The sequence below is a fragment of the Enoplosus armatus genome, chromosome 17 (assembly GCF_043641665.1).
Source record: "Enoplosus armatus isolate fEnoArm2 chromosome 17, fEnoArm2.hap1, whole genome shotgun sequence".
NCBI lineage: Eukaryota > Metazoa > Chordata > Actinopteri > Centrarchiformes > Enoplosidae > Enoplosus > Enoplosus armatus.
In genome coordinates this window covers 2,087,560-2,105,790 of record NC_092196.1, presented here as the reverse complement: position 1 = coordinate 2,105,790, position 18,231 = coordinate 2,087,560, and the positions used below count along the sequence as shown (strand labels likewise).

At 46.0% G+C, this 18,231-nt stretch overlaps 2 protein-coding genes across 6 annotated transcripts; one reads left to right on the top strand and one right to left on the bottom strand.

The window, feature by feature from the left end:
* Positions 1–895: 895 nt before the first annotated feature.
* On the bottom strand, positions 896–10,008 carry cog1 (component of oligomeric golgi complex 1). Of its 4 annotated transcripts, none has more exons than XM_070922485.1 (16): positions 9,674–10,008; positions 8,963–9,210; positions 8,634–8,815; positions 8,370–8,549; positions 7,804–7,960; positions 6,728–6,938; positions 6,281–6,632; positions 5,536–5,996; positions 4,838–4,984; positions 4,577–4,738; positions 4,322–4,446; positions 3,969–4,077; positions 3,690–3,799; positions 3,017–3,098; positions 2,858–2,881; positions 969–1,101 (listed from the first exon to the last, which is right to left on the bottom strand). In XM_070922485.1, the coding sequence occupies exons 1-15, from the start codon at positions 9,977–9,979 to the stop codon at positions 2,873–2,875; spliced, it is 2,841 nt and encodes a 946-aa protein (XP_070778586.1). In that variant the 5' UTR covers positions 9,980–10,008; the 3' UTR covers positions 969–1,101; positions 2,858–2,872. The 4 variants fall into 4 exon arrangements, with proteins under 4 accessions (XP_070778583.1, XP_070778584.1, XP_070778586.1 ...); XM_070922484.1 differs by having other exon boundaries at positions 997–1,104; XM_070922482.1 differs by lacking the exon at positions 2,858–2,881 and having other exon boundaries at positions 896–1,104.
* A 2,006-nt stretch (positions 10,009–12,014) lies between these two features.
* On the top strand, positions 12,015–17,297 carry smim22 (small integral membrane protein 22). Of its 2 annotated transcripts, none has more exons than XM_070923715.1 (4): positions 12,015–12,137; positions 13,839–13,980; positions 14,693–14,763; positions 16,910–17,297. In XM_070923715.1, exons 2-4 carry the CDS (start codon positions 13,851–13,853, stop codon positions 16,955–16,957), a joined length of 249 nt encoding a protein of 82 aa, XP_070779816.1. In that variant the 5' UTR covers positions 12,015–12,137; positions 13,839–13,850; the 3' UTR covers positions 16,958–17,297. The 2 variants fall into 2 exon arrangements, with proteins under 2 accessions (XP_070779816.1, XP_070779817.1); XM_070923716.1 differs by having other exon boundaries at positions 12,032–12,137; positions 13,843–13,980.
* The last annotated feature ends 934 nt before the right edge of the window (positions 17,298–18,231 follow it).

Below are 18,231 nucleotides of genomic sequence, written 5' to 3'. Positions count from 1 at the left end.
GCAGGCGGTTTGGATTTTTGAATGGGTTTTTGTACATTCCAAGGCAACACACGATAATGGCAACTAATCGACTAATTCGTGCCCCAGTTAGGTAGGTTATAATATAACAACTGATACAAAATAGTATGATATGATAATGATACTTTTACACTGTTGGTCAAATGTAGCTGTAACAATGGTTACAGTTAGCAGTGAGGAATTCTTTTCACAGAGGTGTCACAGGACGGTAAACTCCACCGCAGCCAATGGAATAGATAAGGGATCTCAGATTGGACTGGGGACTTGACATTTTGAACAGAAAGTCTGTTTAACAAACAGGGGGGCCAGTAGTTTGAAAGATGTGGGAGTTCCCTAGGTATTATTTCCATGTTCACCATCTTAGTTTAGTGTTAGCATTGGACAAATTAACATTTTGACCTGATGATGGCGCTATATGAAAAGTCAAGAGGATCACCAAAGTTACAACAAGAAATCTTGAGGACAGACAATCCATCAAATACTCGTCACGTTCCACTAAAATCCAAACGTCAACCTCACGGTGGCGCTACAGGAAAAGTCAGAGGATCACAATCAGAGTAGGATTTGTCCTCTGGAGACCATAAATGTCTGTACAAAACATAATATTTCAGTTGTTCAGTGCGAAGTGGTGGACCTACCAACCAACCGACCGACAGATGGCCATCGCCACCCACACTCCACCAATCTAGGAATAGCACCTCTGCTGCATTTTCATGCTGTGATGTTAACATTAACATGATAGCATCCGAAAATTTTAACTTATACCTATGTTGTATGTAAAATCACAACTTCCCAAATATTTCGGTGTCTCATTTGCACCAATTACTCAAGTAAAGCGAATTAAATCACACAAGACATGTTTCTCGAAAGACAAAATTATTTTTACTGTACATGTTATTCTTTTTTACAAAGTTTCTGCAAAGGCAAATAAAAAGCAATAAAGGGTTATTTGGCCATGCTGGACAGCCAGCTGAGTTTGAATAAAGAAGGAGCAGCTGCGTCTTCATCCTTGTCAGCGAGCTGTCTGAACAGGCTGCCCGGCCGGAAGCTGTCCTCACTGTCTGCCGTGGAGGACGGAGGTGCCTGCTGGAGGAAGGAGAAAACGTCAAAAAGTCTTGTCGGTCATCTTAATTGGCAAGTAATGAGACCAGAGACCCTGGTAGATCCAGGGGTCAAAGGACAAAGAGCCCTGCTCCAGGACTGTCATACTTTGTATCAAGGTCCTGGATTCCTGGATTGCCACCTACTGGAATCTGGACATTTCAGTAACTCAAGTTGATGGGGAAATACGGGCGCAAAGTAACGAAAAATTGTGCGCTCTGAAGAAGAGAGGTCTCTTCCATGGTAGCCAAAAGATACACAGTATAAGGAAACTACAGTTTTATTCGGCATGCTTTCCGGCCACCAATGGCTTAACATTCGTTTTAATGGACTTTTTGGTCAGAGTAATTAGTGATTTTTATTTTTACATCTGCCTGCCATGGTTGTTTTATACCTTAAAAGTCACTAATACGATGGTGAAGACCAGCCGGCGGGCGTAAATTGTAACGTTTGCTATCCGAGATGAAATATAGCAAAATTACTTCCCACCATGTTTGTCTCCCTTCTGTTAAAACCTGACAAACTGAACAGTGAACAGCGCAGTATGTACGACTAATTGAGCACTCAAGCGTAAACTAAAGCAGGAAGGTTATTAAAGGTTTAAGACAGTTGAAGGGCAATTACTATGACTGTAGTATAGAGTAGAGAGTGCGTAACAGCAAAGGACTATGGCAGTCATTGTTCAGCTTTGGGCTGTAGGCACTAGCGCCACCCACCCCTCTGCATATCACCTCTGCTCTACTGCTGACAAATGCCATGTGGCAGGGCTGGAGCTGGCCATAAGGAAGGATGCAATGCGTGCAAAAAAAAGAAAAAAAAAAAGGGTAGTCCGGAAAACAACTTTAATCCAGGACTGTGATACGTGGCATGGCAGTCGGGGCCGGGTAGATCCAGGCTCTACAATTTCAAATGTTGGGTTTGTCTAAATGATTTTCCGGGGGGACATAAAACCACATACCACTTCAGAATTCAAAATGTCTAGCGAGAGAGTAGCCTCTTGGCATCATGTCAAAGTAAAGAAAACGAGAAGTTGTAGCAGCTCAAAAAGGGACTACTTTCGCTGGTTCCCAGAGGAGGACGTCGGTGGTGGGTGCTAGCATCCTTTAAGTGGTTCCACACCTGGTCCAATGATTCACACAAAAATCTGGATTACTCTGCTGTCTATGGGCTCACCGGTGATGCTGGACATCTTTCAGATGAAAAGGAATAGACAATGATTTTACCTTCAAGTACCCAGTGCAGGCATGGTGCACGTTTAGCCTAGCCTTATCACACAAAGAATGGAAGCAGGGGGGGAAAACGCTGGCCATGCTAATAGCTCCAAAGCAAACCGATATGGATGTCCAGACAAATCTCAATTTGAGCTGCATAGAGACCCAGAACCTTTATCTCAAAATGGGATTGGTCGACTCTAAACAGGAAATAATGCCCCAGGGTCACTGTTGCTGCTGCTGCTGCTGCCCAATGAAACTATCCAGTCAACAGTCCTGATCCTGGGCTACATTATTACATTATGTAGCTACATTATGAGCCCAGGCAGAGTGTGGCGGGGAGGGGGGGGGGGGTTAGTGAGAGCAGAGCAGTGCAGCATCTTTAGTTTCAAACCCATCTGACTTCATCAGCTAATAATGTATCGTCACACTGCTAATGCACAAAAGGTGAAACCAAGCCACTACTACAACCAAACACACACACACACACACACACAGAAATATAAAACCCACACTGATGGACTTGCCTGGGTTTCTCGCACTCAAAAACGCTGGGAAGGCAGAGAGTGCAACAGACAACGTTAACCCAGGGCGGGAACAAAAAGCGGTGAAACAGAGAAATGAAGATACATTCTCTTGGTATGAAACTCAAGACTCCCACACCACATCCCAGCCCCGGTACTCACCAGCTGGCGAGGAGCATCAGAGCTCCTGGCGGCCAACTTGGATTTACGCACATTCGACATGCTGAGAGGCAGCAACCCGAACCTGCAGAGGACAGGAGAGTCGTGGCTGAACTTCCTGGCTAACAAACAACTTGATGGGGACATCTCGACTCAAAAGGTGACGCATTACAAGCTGCGCCACTGGTATGAAATGGTGTACACTTCCTGTCTCCTAAGTGGGTGTGGTCACCTCCCCGCCGCCTTATTTTGCCGCTCGTTTTATCTGTCTAATAATACCCCCCCCCCTCCAAAAACAGTTAAATAATAGCGATAATATTGTTATGAAGCAAAGAAACATACGTTTCATTTAAGTTTTAACTTTGAATTCAGCGCCAGTTCGGCACCAGCAGCAGGAAGCAATATCTGTGTTGCCAGATCTCGCAAGAGTGTGTTGCTGAGACGGAGACAGGTGCCATTTTAACGTCAGAATGTTCTGAAGATACGTGGCTTGTGGTAAAAGTGAGTCCAACATTTGCTTTGGTGCCTGCGGGCGAAAGAATCGCCCATAATCTGTAATCACGTTCACTTCTCCCATTGGAGCGAATAGACCTGTCGCTGGTCTCCTAAAAGGGGCGGGGCTGTGGCGAAACCCACGTGACGCCGATACAGGAAATTACTAGTGTTGACCTCTGACCTGATCTGGCTGCTGGCCAGTGGCAGGATATTGTAAGCTTCCTGGGAGTTCACACTGCTGCTCCGCGAGGGAAACTGCTTCTCTGAGCCCGTCAACAGCCCCAGCAGCACCTGAAACACAGCGTCACATCAGGCTTTGAACAGCGTCGGGAAAATGGAGCAGCCCCCATATATTATGTTTGCTGTAACATCACGACAATATTGGAACAATAAGACTACAACCACACGGTGGTTCGTCTTAATGCGTTTGTGGTTGGTGGTGGCAAGGGGCTGAGAGTACCGAGGTCCTCTGAGACAGGCGGTTGAGGTTGGAGTTCAGCAGAGGTGTGAACACGTCCAGGTCAAACGGGTCGATGTAGCCCTCCAGCCAATCGCACACCTCGTGGAATCTGGAAGACACACCACACAATGTTCGCAGCTTTCAGAGACCTTTTCAATGCATGTCAGGATTTACCTCCTTTAAAAAAAATGTATTTATGCTGGTTTGGGTAGGTTTTCCACGGGTCCTTTTGGGATCAGATGCAGTTTATTTGGACCTGTGAAGACATCTAAAACTGCTCCAGGCCAGTATGTGTTCCACTGTGGCCTGGAGCAGTTTTATGGGTCTTGCAGGGTCGGGTGAAGCTACTCTACCTGGGGTCTTGGTGGGATCGGGAGCTCTTGCCGTCCTCCGGTCTGTTGCCCAGTGTGGTGTTGAGGTAACGAAGGTCAAACAGCAGCTGCAAAGCTCTGTTCTGAGTCATGGGGAACACACCCTCCTGGAGGACGGAGGAAGAGAACATAAAAAGCAGAGAAAATTCAGGAAGCTAATGAGGATCCTAACCCTACAATACAAAACGCTGTGTCTGTGTGTGTGTGTGTGTGTGTATGTGTGTGTGTGAGAGTTACCCTGCTGCGCGCCTGCTGTGTGAGGCCGTGGTAGTGGTGCAGGGCCTGAGCCAGACAGGCCTGCAGTAGCTCCTGCAGGGTGGGTCGGGGCAGAGCATGGCCTCCCACCCTGTTCACCTCCACACACAACTGGAACAGCAGCGACTGCACGAACCAAGACGGCTGCAGGAGACACACAAGTTTCTCGTCAGATCACTGATCGGAATCAGAAACCGAGAAAAAAAAAAAAAAAAAAAAGAGAGGCCGTGTTGAGCGACTGACCTGGACCGGAAGGCGGATTTTGGATGTGACGCTGCTCCCGGACTCTGCCTCTTCTTGGATCTCCAGGTCCTCCCAGCCTGTTGCTGTTGTTAGGATGGCGCCGGCAGACTCGGCATGCAGCGCTGTGCCAAATTTGTCCAGCAGAACCTGTCACACCACAGCTCAGAGTTACTGGGCTGGTCTTGAAACAATCCCAACATGATTTAAAGCAGTTTCCAACTTTACTACAGTGGCTTTATCAGAAGTGGACTTTGAGCGAAGATTATTTTGTTACATGTAATGATGCTCCGCGTCTGCTGAATGTGCAAATAGGCAACTGTTTGTGAACATGTTAACATGTTTTCAGCTTGTTCTGCTGCCCCCTAGTGACCAAATAATCGATTCATGCAGCTTTAATCTTATAGCAGTCTTTTTTTTTTAACCACATTGTGAGGTTAAGGCCTGATTTTAGTGTCGTAAAAGGCATTTACTAATCAAAGCTGAAGGCCCTTTTTGTCCACAGAGGTGTTTCTATGCTGTTTGGGATGAAGCTAGAAGACTAAATGTAAATCTTTACCAGCAAATTGAGCTGCCACACTGATACCATGTAACAGCCATGCCAACCAGGATTCTAACTCCTCAACATAGAAAAGACTTCATACTTCATGTAACAAATAGAATTCCACATATATACATCCACATTTCTGAAAGGGTCTGACTTTGGAGAGGGCGGAGCTCCAGATGCGGTAGGCCTCCATGCTGCAGTTGAGAAACTCCTCCTTCAGACCTGCCCACTTGGCCTGGGCGGGGCTGACCTCCGTGGCGGCCCTGGCTTTGCCCAGCTTCTTGCCCTGTCTGGGGGTCCCCTTTGCCGCGGCCTCAGGCCCGCTCCGTTTTCCCAGGATGCAATGCTTCAGGTTAGGGCAGAGTTCACCCATGGACTGGCACAGCCTTGCCATGAAAAGGACCGAACTGAGGCGGGCGGGGCTGGGGTCCGGCGAGGCTGCAACCAGTTCGGAGCGGACGGAGGACAGGATGTGGCGGACGCAGGCCAGGCAGCCTTCGCGTAAAGCCTCCTCCACTGCCGGCGAGTCCGTGAAGCGGTTAAAAGAGGACGCTGGCGATTTCTCAGTGGGACCAGAGGAGGTGACTGAGACTGAGGCCGAGATGGAGTCAGACCCTGCCGAGCACAGTGTGAAAGATGAACATTCATCGCTACTTTGGATGTGAATGCATTTACTAAACGGCTGCGCTGTCTATAGCCATGCTAGCAGCTCTAGGAATCTAGCAGCTTAGGTATGTGGAAGACAATAATGACCTCAGCCTCAGCATCCATGACAAATCTGCAAGATTAGTAGCAGGTGTTTGGACATTCGGAACTACACCACTCATGGAGACTATGGTTGGGATTGACAACTGACTCCCTGTCCTAAGGAAGACGTCGAGAGTTTGAACGGCCCTTACCTGCGTCCTGGGAGGGAAGGTAATGCTGAAGGTCGTCCAGCCTGGCCTTTAGCTTAGCATCCATGGAGGAGCAGAAGTTTTGAACGCAGGGTGTCAGGGCCTGGGTCTTCATGGCAAGGCTACTCCTCTGGTGCTGCTGCCCCCGCTGGGTTACGCTGACCCACCCGGCATCGCTCAGCAGGTCCCCCGGGGACTCCGACCACAGGAAGGAGGCCACGTCTGCCTCGTACTGGGCCCCGCGGCTGGAACCCGAAGACGTATGGATGGTCTGGCCCTCCAGATCCCTCACAGCCAAGGTGAGGAGCTGGATGGAGCTCATCGAGATGGCTTCAGTTTCTTCTTTGGTGATGGCCTTGAACGAATCATGAATCCATACCAAGTCAATGGATAGACCCGTTTAGATGTTGAAAACTGCCATAATAATTGTGAAGCTAGGAGAGCACTAACCTGCAGGCGCTTAAGGAAGAGTTGCTGGAGGAAGTCATTCCAGACAGCCAGGGGGCGCTCCAGCAGTCGCTGGCACACAGTGCTCCAGTGCTGACTGATGGAGTCTGTGGACAGGAGGTCCCACACAGCGTCTCTAATCGCTGCCAACCCCTTCAAGGTCTTCACATAGACCAGAAGGCTGCCAACGCCACGGCAGATGTCCTCTTTACAGCTGAGAGCAGAGGAAAGATTCGAAGGGCAGCGATTAGCTATCGTCAGAAAATGTAATTAATGAAATGAATTAATGACAGTTTTGATGATTGATGAAGTCATTTTTCACAAATCCAAAAGCATGGGAAATGCCTCGAGACTTCTGTTTCAATCAATAAAGTAAATATACTGTACATTCTCGGATAATAGTGAAGTCGTAAATAATAGCACAAACAAAGCAGCTGATTTTTCACAATAAAAGCCTACCAGCAAAGGGAGGGACTATGCCCACTGAGCCACTGAAGGGCTTTTAATGTGAACGATCTGGTCCCATATTGTGCTCATTTCAGCTCTGTGTTTTCATTCTGGGACTCCACTAGAGTAGCTCTTCTCCCGGTCCTCTCTGCAGCCCCTCAGTCCCCCCCCTCTGTCTGAAACAAGCCGTTTTAGACTGAAACTGAACAACCTCCAAAAACCTGAAGAGTGGTTCCTGAGCAGAGCGCTCCCATAACTGAGACAGACTGAGTGGGTGGATGAGCGTCCCTGTGCTTGGTGGGTGGTGCTGTAATTGGATCAGATGACCTGCTGGGGGGCGTGGTGACTTTATAGTTGTGACATCACAACCTTACAGGAAGGCGTGACGGCTCGTTTAAAGGCGCAGTTTCTGAATACAGGCTGTGTGCATGTCTCTGTGGACTGAGCGTTTTGATCCTTTCACAGTATTTATACAGCACCGAGACCTGCTTTATAATCAGACAAGACATGGACATCTCACTTTCTACGATATGGGACCTTTAAATGTTGTAACTGCAGCTAACAGCAATTGGAAAAAAAAAAGAAAAGAAAACGGCAAAGTAGAAACGAACGGAAATAATGACTGAGCTTACGTATCAATCCACTGCTGCAGGGTGTCCCGGAGCTGCTCTCTCTGGATTGGCTGAGCCAGGGTGCGAAGGGCGGGCTGGAACTCTGTGATGGAGGGGGGCAGGTACTTGAACCAGCTGCCAGTACTGGTCTCCTCCTGCAACACCCTCCTGCCTTTAGCTGAGGAGGGAGAGAGAGAGAGAGAGAGAGAGAGAGAGAGACCTCACGTTTCTTTATCTTTGTTGACGGATCTTAAGTCTCAATTTGGATTTTCTTATTTTCCATTTAGCGCATTATATTATTGTCTAAGCTGTGGAAGAAGAAAAAAAAAAAAACACATTTCAATTTGCAAGCTTTTTTAAAAAAAAAACTGTCCTAAAAACATATATAGTATAACTGACGTGCTTAATAATGGCAGCCATTCTGAAGATAACAATATATGACATGCCAGGCTAAGACATGTCGTGCCTATGCCAGAAGCCTGTTAATAAGAAAGGGTGCTCCAACAGCTTAGGGTTTACAGGGTCTGAGACCTGTTCCAAACAGCTCTGGGTAAGGAAATCAGGTCCAGGACACCCCAGCTATTTACCTGCGGGCGTGGTGGTGGAGGTGACATTCTCCAGGATAGAGAAGAGCATGCCACAACTCAGAGCTCCCTCCCCTGGCCTGGGCCCTCCCTCTGGGGGCAGGTAGAAGACAGCGTAGGCCTGGAACAGAGTGGTGACCAGCAGCTCCACCAGGCTGCACACTTGGGCCTTGATCCCCGCGCCTGGACCAAACACGCCTAGTTTAGGAACTAGTACACACTTCACATTATGGCACACTCAAGTGGTGTTCGAAAATGGTGGAATACCGTGCTGTGGTTGGTTGAGCAGCTGATGGATTGAGGCCTTGCGGGCCAACAAGAAGTCAGCCAGGGCCTGGCGTGGTGAGCTGTCCTCCAGCAGCATGGTGGACACCAGGGCCTCTGCGATGGCCTGGTCTGACACGGCGCGGCCCAGCAGCAGAGACCTGCTGTCCAAGAGAATGGTGGACCTGCAAGAGGAAAGACTTGTTACTTTAGTATTTACTTAGCTTCCACTAACTACCCCACCCCCACCCCCACCCCCACCCAAGCAGGACTTTTTTACTTGGTCGCATTGTGTCTCCCCCAAAGACACAAGTAGGAAAACATCCCAGTACCTGAAGTGTCCGGTGGTGGCTACCTGCCGGACCAGGATGGGGAAGCGGGCCAGGACGGGGCTGTAGTGGCCCCCCGTGGCAGCCTCCAGCTGCAGCAGACTGTGCAGGTGGCAGCAGAGCAGGTAGAGCTGGGTGGCCTGGAGGTACTGGGACGCCTCCATGGCGCTCCAAATACGCTCGGGGATCTCCAAGAGGAGCTTGATCTGAGAGGCCATGGTGTAGAACTTCTCCTGCCACTGCCTCTGGCTCTACAACGAGGATGGACAGACACGAGGCATGTTTACACTTTAGATAACGTGTGTACTGAATTTCAAGAGAGAGAGAAACAAGGATATAACGATGTACGGCAGTATTATGAGATGTGAGTTTCAGGTTATCGTGTGATAGTAAAGAAACATCTATAAAGCGCATTGTGCTTTCAACTTCGCGCATCCATCCATGCCCCCAATTTTCATTAGAAACAAGAGTTCAGGCAGTTCGGAAATCAAAAGGACCTTAAAGGTAAATTCGGCTAACAAGTGATCCACCAGAGTTCTACTGACACGTGATCAGCGTCTAGATTTGACCAATTGTTATAATCGGGGTGCGTGTTTGCATGTAATTCCAATCACAATGAATTGCCACATTTCTAAATGAAGTTTGGTGCTCCCGAGATGACGGAGCTCATCTGGCTTTTGACGTCAGGTTTAACACCGCAGGTAAGCCGTTCACCTCCTGCCTGCAGCTGCCCACACTGGTCTTGCCCTGTTTCAGCCTGTGGCAGTACTGGTGCATGTCTTGGATGGACTGGACGACGCTCTCCGAGCACTGCCTCATCTCTCCGATGGTGTCGGCGGCGTCGATCAGGTCCCGGTAGCGCTCCCCCACCATCTGCCTCAGCTCCTCCTTCTTCTGCTCGATCTCACCGCGGACTTTGCGCTCGACCCGGCGGATCTCCTCGGTGTTGTACCGCTCGAAGAGTACAGCGGGGTCCTTGATCTCCGAGACCCGGAGAGCCAGCGCAGGATCCTCGGCCATCGCGCCTCCAAAACAACTTCAGCTGCTTGCAGGACCTCCAACCCGGAAGACCGGGAGAAGTGCACTTCCTGCCTCCACGTAAGCGAAAATGTGACGACAACTGAGTGTGATGCGTTTATTGGTCACCAAAGCTGTCTGTCAGAGAACATTTCCGTGTAGGTTGGGTGCCGCCTACCCACACTCCCGAGCCAATCAAATCATCCCAAAGTGAACCATAATAATAATAATAATACATTTCTTAGCATTTCCCATATTACATGTTCCCCCGATACCTTTTCCTCAGGGAAGAGTCTCACCTCCCTCCTTTTATTGTATGGAGGCCCTCCCCTGACATGTCTAAGGCGTATAAAAATGCTCGACGTGGAATAATGATTTGTGTTTGAACCAGTTAAAACATTTTTAAATGGCTTTGAAAAATCCCAAATCTGTTATTTCTCACCTCCAATTTGTTCAGAAACAGATTTTGTTGACAGCTGAGGTGAAATAAGTGAACGTTTACGTGGCATTGATGGCGAACCACCGCCAGCGCTTTGCATTATGGGACACAGTAGGCGAGGTAGGCTGGTCCGATGCATACTGGAGTTTTTTGGGGGGGTTTTCAGACATCCGTGTGTTTTTCCATGCTGCATGCTGCATGCCACATGCTACATTTTGGCCAAATCAGTACGCGCTGCTAGTATAGTAGGCCGGTTTCCAATACAGCCCCAGTGTATGTGACCTGGAGGCTTCAAGTGTCTACACAACACTTGTGTGAGCTGTATACTGAACCGTGATTGGCTCCAAACAAGTGATGTCATAAAACCCTGCTGGTGCGTCAGCAGATGAATGTGAATCAGAATCAGAATCAGAAATACTTTATTAATTGTACAGTTCCGGGCCCGGTGCTCCAATTCAAGATTAGAAAGTAGCATAAATTTGTAAATAAATAAAGTATGTACAAAATATAAAATAAGAAATAGAAAATAAAAAATAAAAATAAAAATATACACATTTACAGTATTTAAGTGAAAATAAAAGTAAAAAATATATACAATAACAATGTATATATAATACAGTACATCACAGTAAGGAAACAATAAGCAAAACAAAGTTGTTGTTTTTTATGGCATTTTCTTGCCTTTCTTGAGTGAAGAGACAGACAGGAAACAAGGGGGGTGGGGGGGGTGACATGCAACAAAGGTCGAATGGAACTGGTGACATTGCGGTTATGTGGCATGTGCAGTAACCATTTAGCTACTGAGGCACTCACAACAAAATGCAATGTTGAGTGGAAGGGAAAATCCACCATCCACCTGGTCTGGTTGCTGTTTTACCCGTTAATGATTCACCAATACACAGCATTTGGCAGTTCAAGTGATTTCAATTTCTCTTTGTTTTATTCTTTGAAAGAACAAAGAAAGCAACTAATTACTGATTAAAATAAATGGTAAGTGGTTGTAGAATCTGCGACAGAATAAATAACATATGATGTGATATACATTATGCTCACTGGCACGATATATATATATATATATCAGCACCATCTCCTCCTTTACAACAAGTTAAACACATACAAATATATTTTATAAAACTTACATGTGTATGAAAATGACCACGTCTAATACAACAGCCTTCCTGCCTTGAAATGAAATGCATAATGATTTTAGAGACGTGTTGGTTCACTCATGACATATTTCAATTTATCAATGCAGAGTAAATAAAAAGGACTTAAGTGTTCTTAACTGAAGTCGTCTCTTACACCAGGTGTATGATGATGAGCAGCCAGGAACTGAATGTAATGCCAATCATGATCACAATGAGATAAATGTCACATTATTATAATGACGAGATGGTAAGACATTTCATGATTCTACTAATGTGACATTTCATTTGATTAATTTACACTTAGTTATGACTGACTTAGTACAAATGATGTGATAGTAAATCAAAATTTTTATTTTCATGATCTATTTCTTTTTTTTTTTTTCCTGGCGGGAATGATCTTCCATACAGGAACAGACAGGAGCATTTTAGTCTCACGACAACAGAGAGTAGAAAACCCGCCACCCTCAATAGGAGGAAGGGGAAAGTTCGGACGGGCGGCGGCAGGTAGACAGCAGGTGGACCTTTGTACCCGGAAGCTGAAATAAAGAACATTAACAAGCGACTCCGTTTACAGGTAAGCGACCTACTGTTCCGAACAACGTTAAAATAACACGTTTTTGATGTATTGTACATATAAAATGTTACTCGTTTCGTCAAATGTAATGTGTAAAGGCTTCTGAGTGAATGAAGGCTGATACTTTCCACACAGTCGGTGTGTTGCTTCCGCCTGGTTACCAGTCAACAAAGTCAAAGTGCATTGATTTATTATTTTGGGGAACAGCATTAACACACACACTGTTAATGTTTGTGTGCTGTACAGTGTATCAGCGGTGGTTGACATACAGCACAGTATGCCAATCACCTCTCAGCCCATTGTTGACTTCACCTGTCCAGTTTATAGGGGAACAAGTGTGTCAAGAATTTTATTTTTTATTTTTTATTTTTCAAAAAAGAAAATTGGATTGGGATCACTCCAAAATCCAACTTTATAGGATCACTAAATCCGGATTACCGGCGCTCACTTTAAGCGTTTTTTAACTGAAGAGACCAACCCACAGAATACCAACACGCTCTTCCATTTTTAATACCTTTTTTAAATTGTCGGACTTTTCAGCGGACCCACAGTAAGTAAATTAGAACAAACATATGAATTTAGCACAAATACACACTTTTAACACAGATGTGGCATGACGAATCCAGTTGTAAACTACTTTTTGAATACAACATTTTATTTATTTTTATTGTGCTGAATGGCTTATTATGCAGCCTCATTTTTACAGTAATAGTATAAATCAAGCCCAAAATATAAGTAAATGTATTTAAACTACACGATTCAAGTGCATTTTTGATCAATTTCGAACTTTTTATGACATTTTGATCATCTGGGACCAGAATAATCCTGTTCCTTTGGATCAAAATGATCCCAATCCTGCTAAAAAGTTTTGAACAAGGCAAACCGAGGGTTTTATCCAGATTTGAACACAAGATTGGACCATGATCCGATCCGATTTTCAGAATCCAGATTTCCTTTTGAACAACCCCATTTTCAAGATTTGATCCAATCTGATAGCCGTAATCCGATCGGATTACTTTTGGACAGCTGACCCCCAGGAGATGTAAAGTCGCGTCTTTGTAGGGCCCCTGTCTCCTGAATGGTCATTCGGGAACATCAAACCTCATTCTCACACGCTCTCAGAAAGTGATGCCCCTACAGAGAGCAATAAAACATGAAATGGACTTAAAGCGGTATTATTACGGTATATTATGGAATTATTATTTTGGTTGAAATGACGAATTTTGACCATTGCATGTCACTAAAGATATCTTATTGAAGGGCTCCTTTCTGCAAGCGTAGCTGCGAGCACCCGCCCCCTTTGTATTTAGTCTTTTAAAAAAACTGGACCTGTTCCGAATCAAACAAATAATCGAGGTTAGGTAACACGTAACCGGCCAATCACATCGACTCTGCACAAACAAGGGCTTCTAACGCAAGGTTCCACCACATTTGTTTTTTTTTTTAAAGGAGCCCTTCTATTAAATATTTTTAGTGACGTGCAATGGTCAAAATGAGTTATTTCAACCAAAATTATAATTCAATTATATTGCCTACTGTAGCTTTAAGACAAAGGCCTTCCTTAACATTTTTTATTACATTAAATTCCAACACTTCCTCCACTCCTTTTTTTTTTTTTCCGGGAATTGTCATGAATAAGGCACTTGTCAGCTGTGTGCAGTGTTTCGCTGCTGTAACTCTGCATGCTGTGTGTTCCTGAAGGCAGACAGAGCCATGGAGAGCCGGGACCTGAAGGAGGAGTTTGAGGATCAGTTCAACGACGTGGTTTCCAGACTGCAGTCCAAGCAGCTCTTCCAGTCCGACTGGGACATCGCCTCTTTCGCCGTCTTCTTCATCTTCATCGGTGAGTTGAAGGTGAAGGAAATGGATCGGAGGCGAAGATGACCCAGACGGTCCCTCTAACACATAAGCATCAGGGTTCCATTTTTTTTTTTTTTACGGAATGGAAATGCAAAATAGAAAATGAGCAGAAAGCAGATGAATTGTTTATATTTTAATGGGAAATGGTCTGCACATTTATGGCACTTTTCATCCTTCATGGCTCCCAAAGCGCTTGACAGATCAGGTCTCATTAGCTGCAGTGCGAGGTCCCGCCCATACACCTGCCCGACCCAATCGCGAGCACACCACAGTCAATCTCAGCTGTCAATCATGACGTTTCGCTCCCTTTTTAAAGCATCAAATAACTAATTAAAGCCAAACGTATCAGAAAAATGAACACGTGAACAAACATCAGCGCAATGAGCGTGTACTTTGATTTTTCTTTTTTAGTTTGGCCCATGTCCCATCTGCTAACATGTAGCTGCCGAACACTTTCCTAAAACACAGCGTGCTAAAGCTGCGGCTGCTGCACGCTGGACAGAGCTGTCGGCCAGGTGGTCCACATGTAGTCCTTTTTTAAGTAGGCCCTGAAAGTTTTATGAACCTGGGTTTGACTGCAGGTGTGGCTTGATGATAATAGGAGCCCCTCCAGCCCGACAGAGCAGACCGAGTACAAGTCATCAGTATTCAGTGTTTGTGTGTGTTTGTGTGTGTGTGTGTGTGTGTGTTGTCAGGTATGGTTCTGCTGCTGGTCCTTCTGGTCCTCATCCGCTGCTGCTGCTGCTGCTGCTGCGATGGCGAGAAGGTAAACATGCACGCACAAGAGGGAACTGAAAGAAAACGCCACTGTTGTAGTGAGGAGGACAGCTGTTGTCCTGTATCACACCCTATTCACTATAGAGAGGGCTCCATCCTTTTATTTCAATGTTGGCACTCTGAGTGTAAATAAGATAAGATAATCCTTTATTGATCCCTCAGCGGGGAAATTTGCATTGTTACAGCAGCCACAGGACAGTGCGATGGAGACATAAGTAGGAAAAAAAGATATAATGACTAAAAACAAGATAGACTTATAAAAAAGCTACTGAAACTAAAAAACAACTGCAGTTTACAAATTTACAAATTCACAGAAAGAAAGAAATGAAGGCAAAGGGATTATACTGTGTTGCACATAGAGGTGTGGGTATTGCACCGTTGTTACATTCAGAAGTATGTGGATTGTCCATTTTTGGTGGGCGTGGTCTACTGGGAGCAGGTCTACTGGGAGCAGGTCTGATTGTAGAGCCTGCGGTACCTCTCCTTCACACACCGCGGGTGACGCAGCCTGTCACTGAAGGAGCTGCCCAGTGCTGCCAGAGTGGCCTGCATGGGGCGGGAGGTGTTCTCCCCCAGGGATGATAGCTTAGCCATCATCTGCCTTTCTCCCACCACTTCACTGAGTCCGGGGGGATGGGGGGGGGCTTCCCAGAACAGAGGTGGCCTTCTTAACCAGTCTGTCCAGTTTCTGCCTGAGATGCTGCAGTCCCAGCAGACCACTCCATAAAAGATGGCTGATGCCACCACTGAGTCAGAGAAGGTCTTCAGGAGTGGCCCCCTGCACTCCAAAACACCCGAGTCTCCTGAGCTCTGGCCCTTCTTGTACAGTCCAGTCCAGTTTATTGTTCAGGTGTACACCCAGGTACTTGTAGGATTTCACCACCTCAGTGTCCATTCCCTGGATGTTCCGATGGTGTAGGAGGGGTGTCCACCAACCATCTCTTTGGTTTTCCCCCGCATTGATGTGGAGGCGAAGTCCTGGGTCAGTTCTCTGTCTTCCCCGTCTGTGATGAGGCCGACAGTTGCAGAGTCATCGGAGAACTTCTGCAGGCAGCAGTTGGCAGAGTCATGTGTGAAAATGTGTCCGTAGTGTCCAAACCCCCACCCCCCCCCCCCCACCCAGTGGAAGATAAGAAGTTGTGTAACAATCCCTCATTGTGTTGCTGTTTTAGAGACGTGACGGTGACGGCTGTGTGACTGCTCACCATTCAGTAAACTGCTGAGTGTCTGTTACATAGGGAGGAGTGGGTGAGGGTGGGATTCAGATAAGTGTCCATAGAGAGGCCATTCATAAGCAGGGAGGGTCTGCAACAAAAACAATGTCCTCATGTGAAAATTAAAAAATATATATATATTTAAAGGTCCCATATTGTGCCCATTTCCAGCTCTATATTTTTCATTCTGGGACTCCACTAGAGCAGCTCTGCATGATTCACAGTTGGAAAAAAGTCCTTATGTATCTTCTCCTGGCCCTCTCTGCAGCCCCCCAGTTCCCCCCCTCTGTCTGAAACGAGCCGTTTTAGACTGAAACTGAACAACCTGCAAAAACCTGAAGAGTAGTTCCTGAGCGGAGCGCTCCGATAGCTGAGACAGACTGAGCGGGTGGATGAGCGTCCCTGTACTTGGTGGGTGGTGCATAGTTGTGACATCACAACCTTACAGGAAGTCCTGACGGCGCGTTTAAAGGCGCAGTTTCTGAATACGGGGCTATGTGCATTTCTCCGTGGACTGAGCGTTTTGATGCTTCCACAGTATTTATACAGCACCAAGACCAGCTTTATAATCAGACAAGACATGGACATCTCACTCTCTGCAATATGGGACCTTTTAAGTCCTCATGCTAAAATTAGGTCATGAATCCACAAACTACAAACCTACATCTGATCGGATCTATCTCGCGTGCGATGTTTAAAGGGATAGTTAGGGTCAGGGTTTGGGAAATATGCTTAATCACTTTCTTGGTAGATAAGAAGATTGATACCGCTCACATGGTTAGCTTAGCATAAAGGAAGGGGACACACCTAGCCTGGGTCTGAATCCAAAGTCCTCACCGCATCACGCATCAGGCTGGACCGTCTCCTGGACTTTTGTAAGTGTTAATAAGTGTCTTTTTATTCTTTATGCTTCCTCAACAGCCTCGGAGACAGAAGGTCGGCATAGAGAACATGGCTCTGGAGCCCTGACGGCTGGACTGCACTGATCCAGTATTGTGAAGGCCTGATGAAGCAGGAGCCTCACAGTCTGACTCCTGTCATTTTTACTGTCTGTAGACTCCACTTTGCACACACAATGAATTGTTGCTCACGAGCCCTTTGCTCCCCAGTTATGGAAATCTAGCACACGTGATCTCGTCTGAAGGCTTTGTTGCTAGGACACCACAGAGGAGCTGGCAGCTCTCGGCTCGCTGTGTTTTTAACGCCTCCGTAGATTTGAATGTCGCTCCTTATGATTTTAGTTTGTTGAAATGACGTTAAAAGTTCAGATTGGAAGGTTTTACTTAAAGCAATAAAAATGGAAACTTTGCTCTGTGGTTGGTGTGTTCCTTCTCATCACGCCGTCTTCATTTATGGAGTTCTATTCTGAGCAAGCAGTACAAAAAGTACACTACATCATGAAGGCACAGATCACAGGAACAGGAGATGGGTGTGTGTGTGCTGTTCTGAGGTCAGCGGGACGTTTTACAGGCTCAGTCCAGACTGGAGCGCAAACTGCTGCTGACCTCTCAATCACTGTCATCATCTTTAACCTTTCACTCCCCAAGAGTATTGTTTTTCTGCATTAGTATTATATTTATATATATATGTATATATATATATATATATATATATATATATATATATATATATATATACATACTATTATATTAGCATTACTCTACATCTGTCCAACAGCTAGTTTCAAACTAGTATTGATGTCTATGGAGATTTTAAACTACTGGATTGTGTGTGTGTGTGTGTGTGTGTGTGTGTGTGTGTGTGTGTGTGTGTGTGTGTGTGTGTGTGTGTGTGTTGCTGGACTCTTCTTCTGTCCTTTAACCCCGAATTTACGGCGAATTAGTCAAGACAGCTTTGTGTGCACTGGATGAATTTACATGTCCATCTGAAGTCTAGTAGTAGTGCAGTGGTGGAAAGTACATTTACTCAAAGTTTTTTTACAGATTTTACATATAATTCTACCCTACTACTACATTTCAGTGGGAAAATATTGTAGTTTTCACTGCAGCTCCACCTTGACAGAAAATGCTGCTCACATGTGCGTCAGTGAAATATATAACATCACTGGGGCAAATCTGCAGCATAATGAGTACTTTTACTTCCAGTACATTTTGCTGATAATACCTCTGCACCTGACAGCACGATTTGTATTGGAGTTGCAATTGTAATGGGAGTATTTATACGTTGTGGTATTGGTGCTTTTACTCAAATGAAGCCATAGTCTTTGGGAAACTGGACCCATG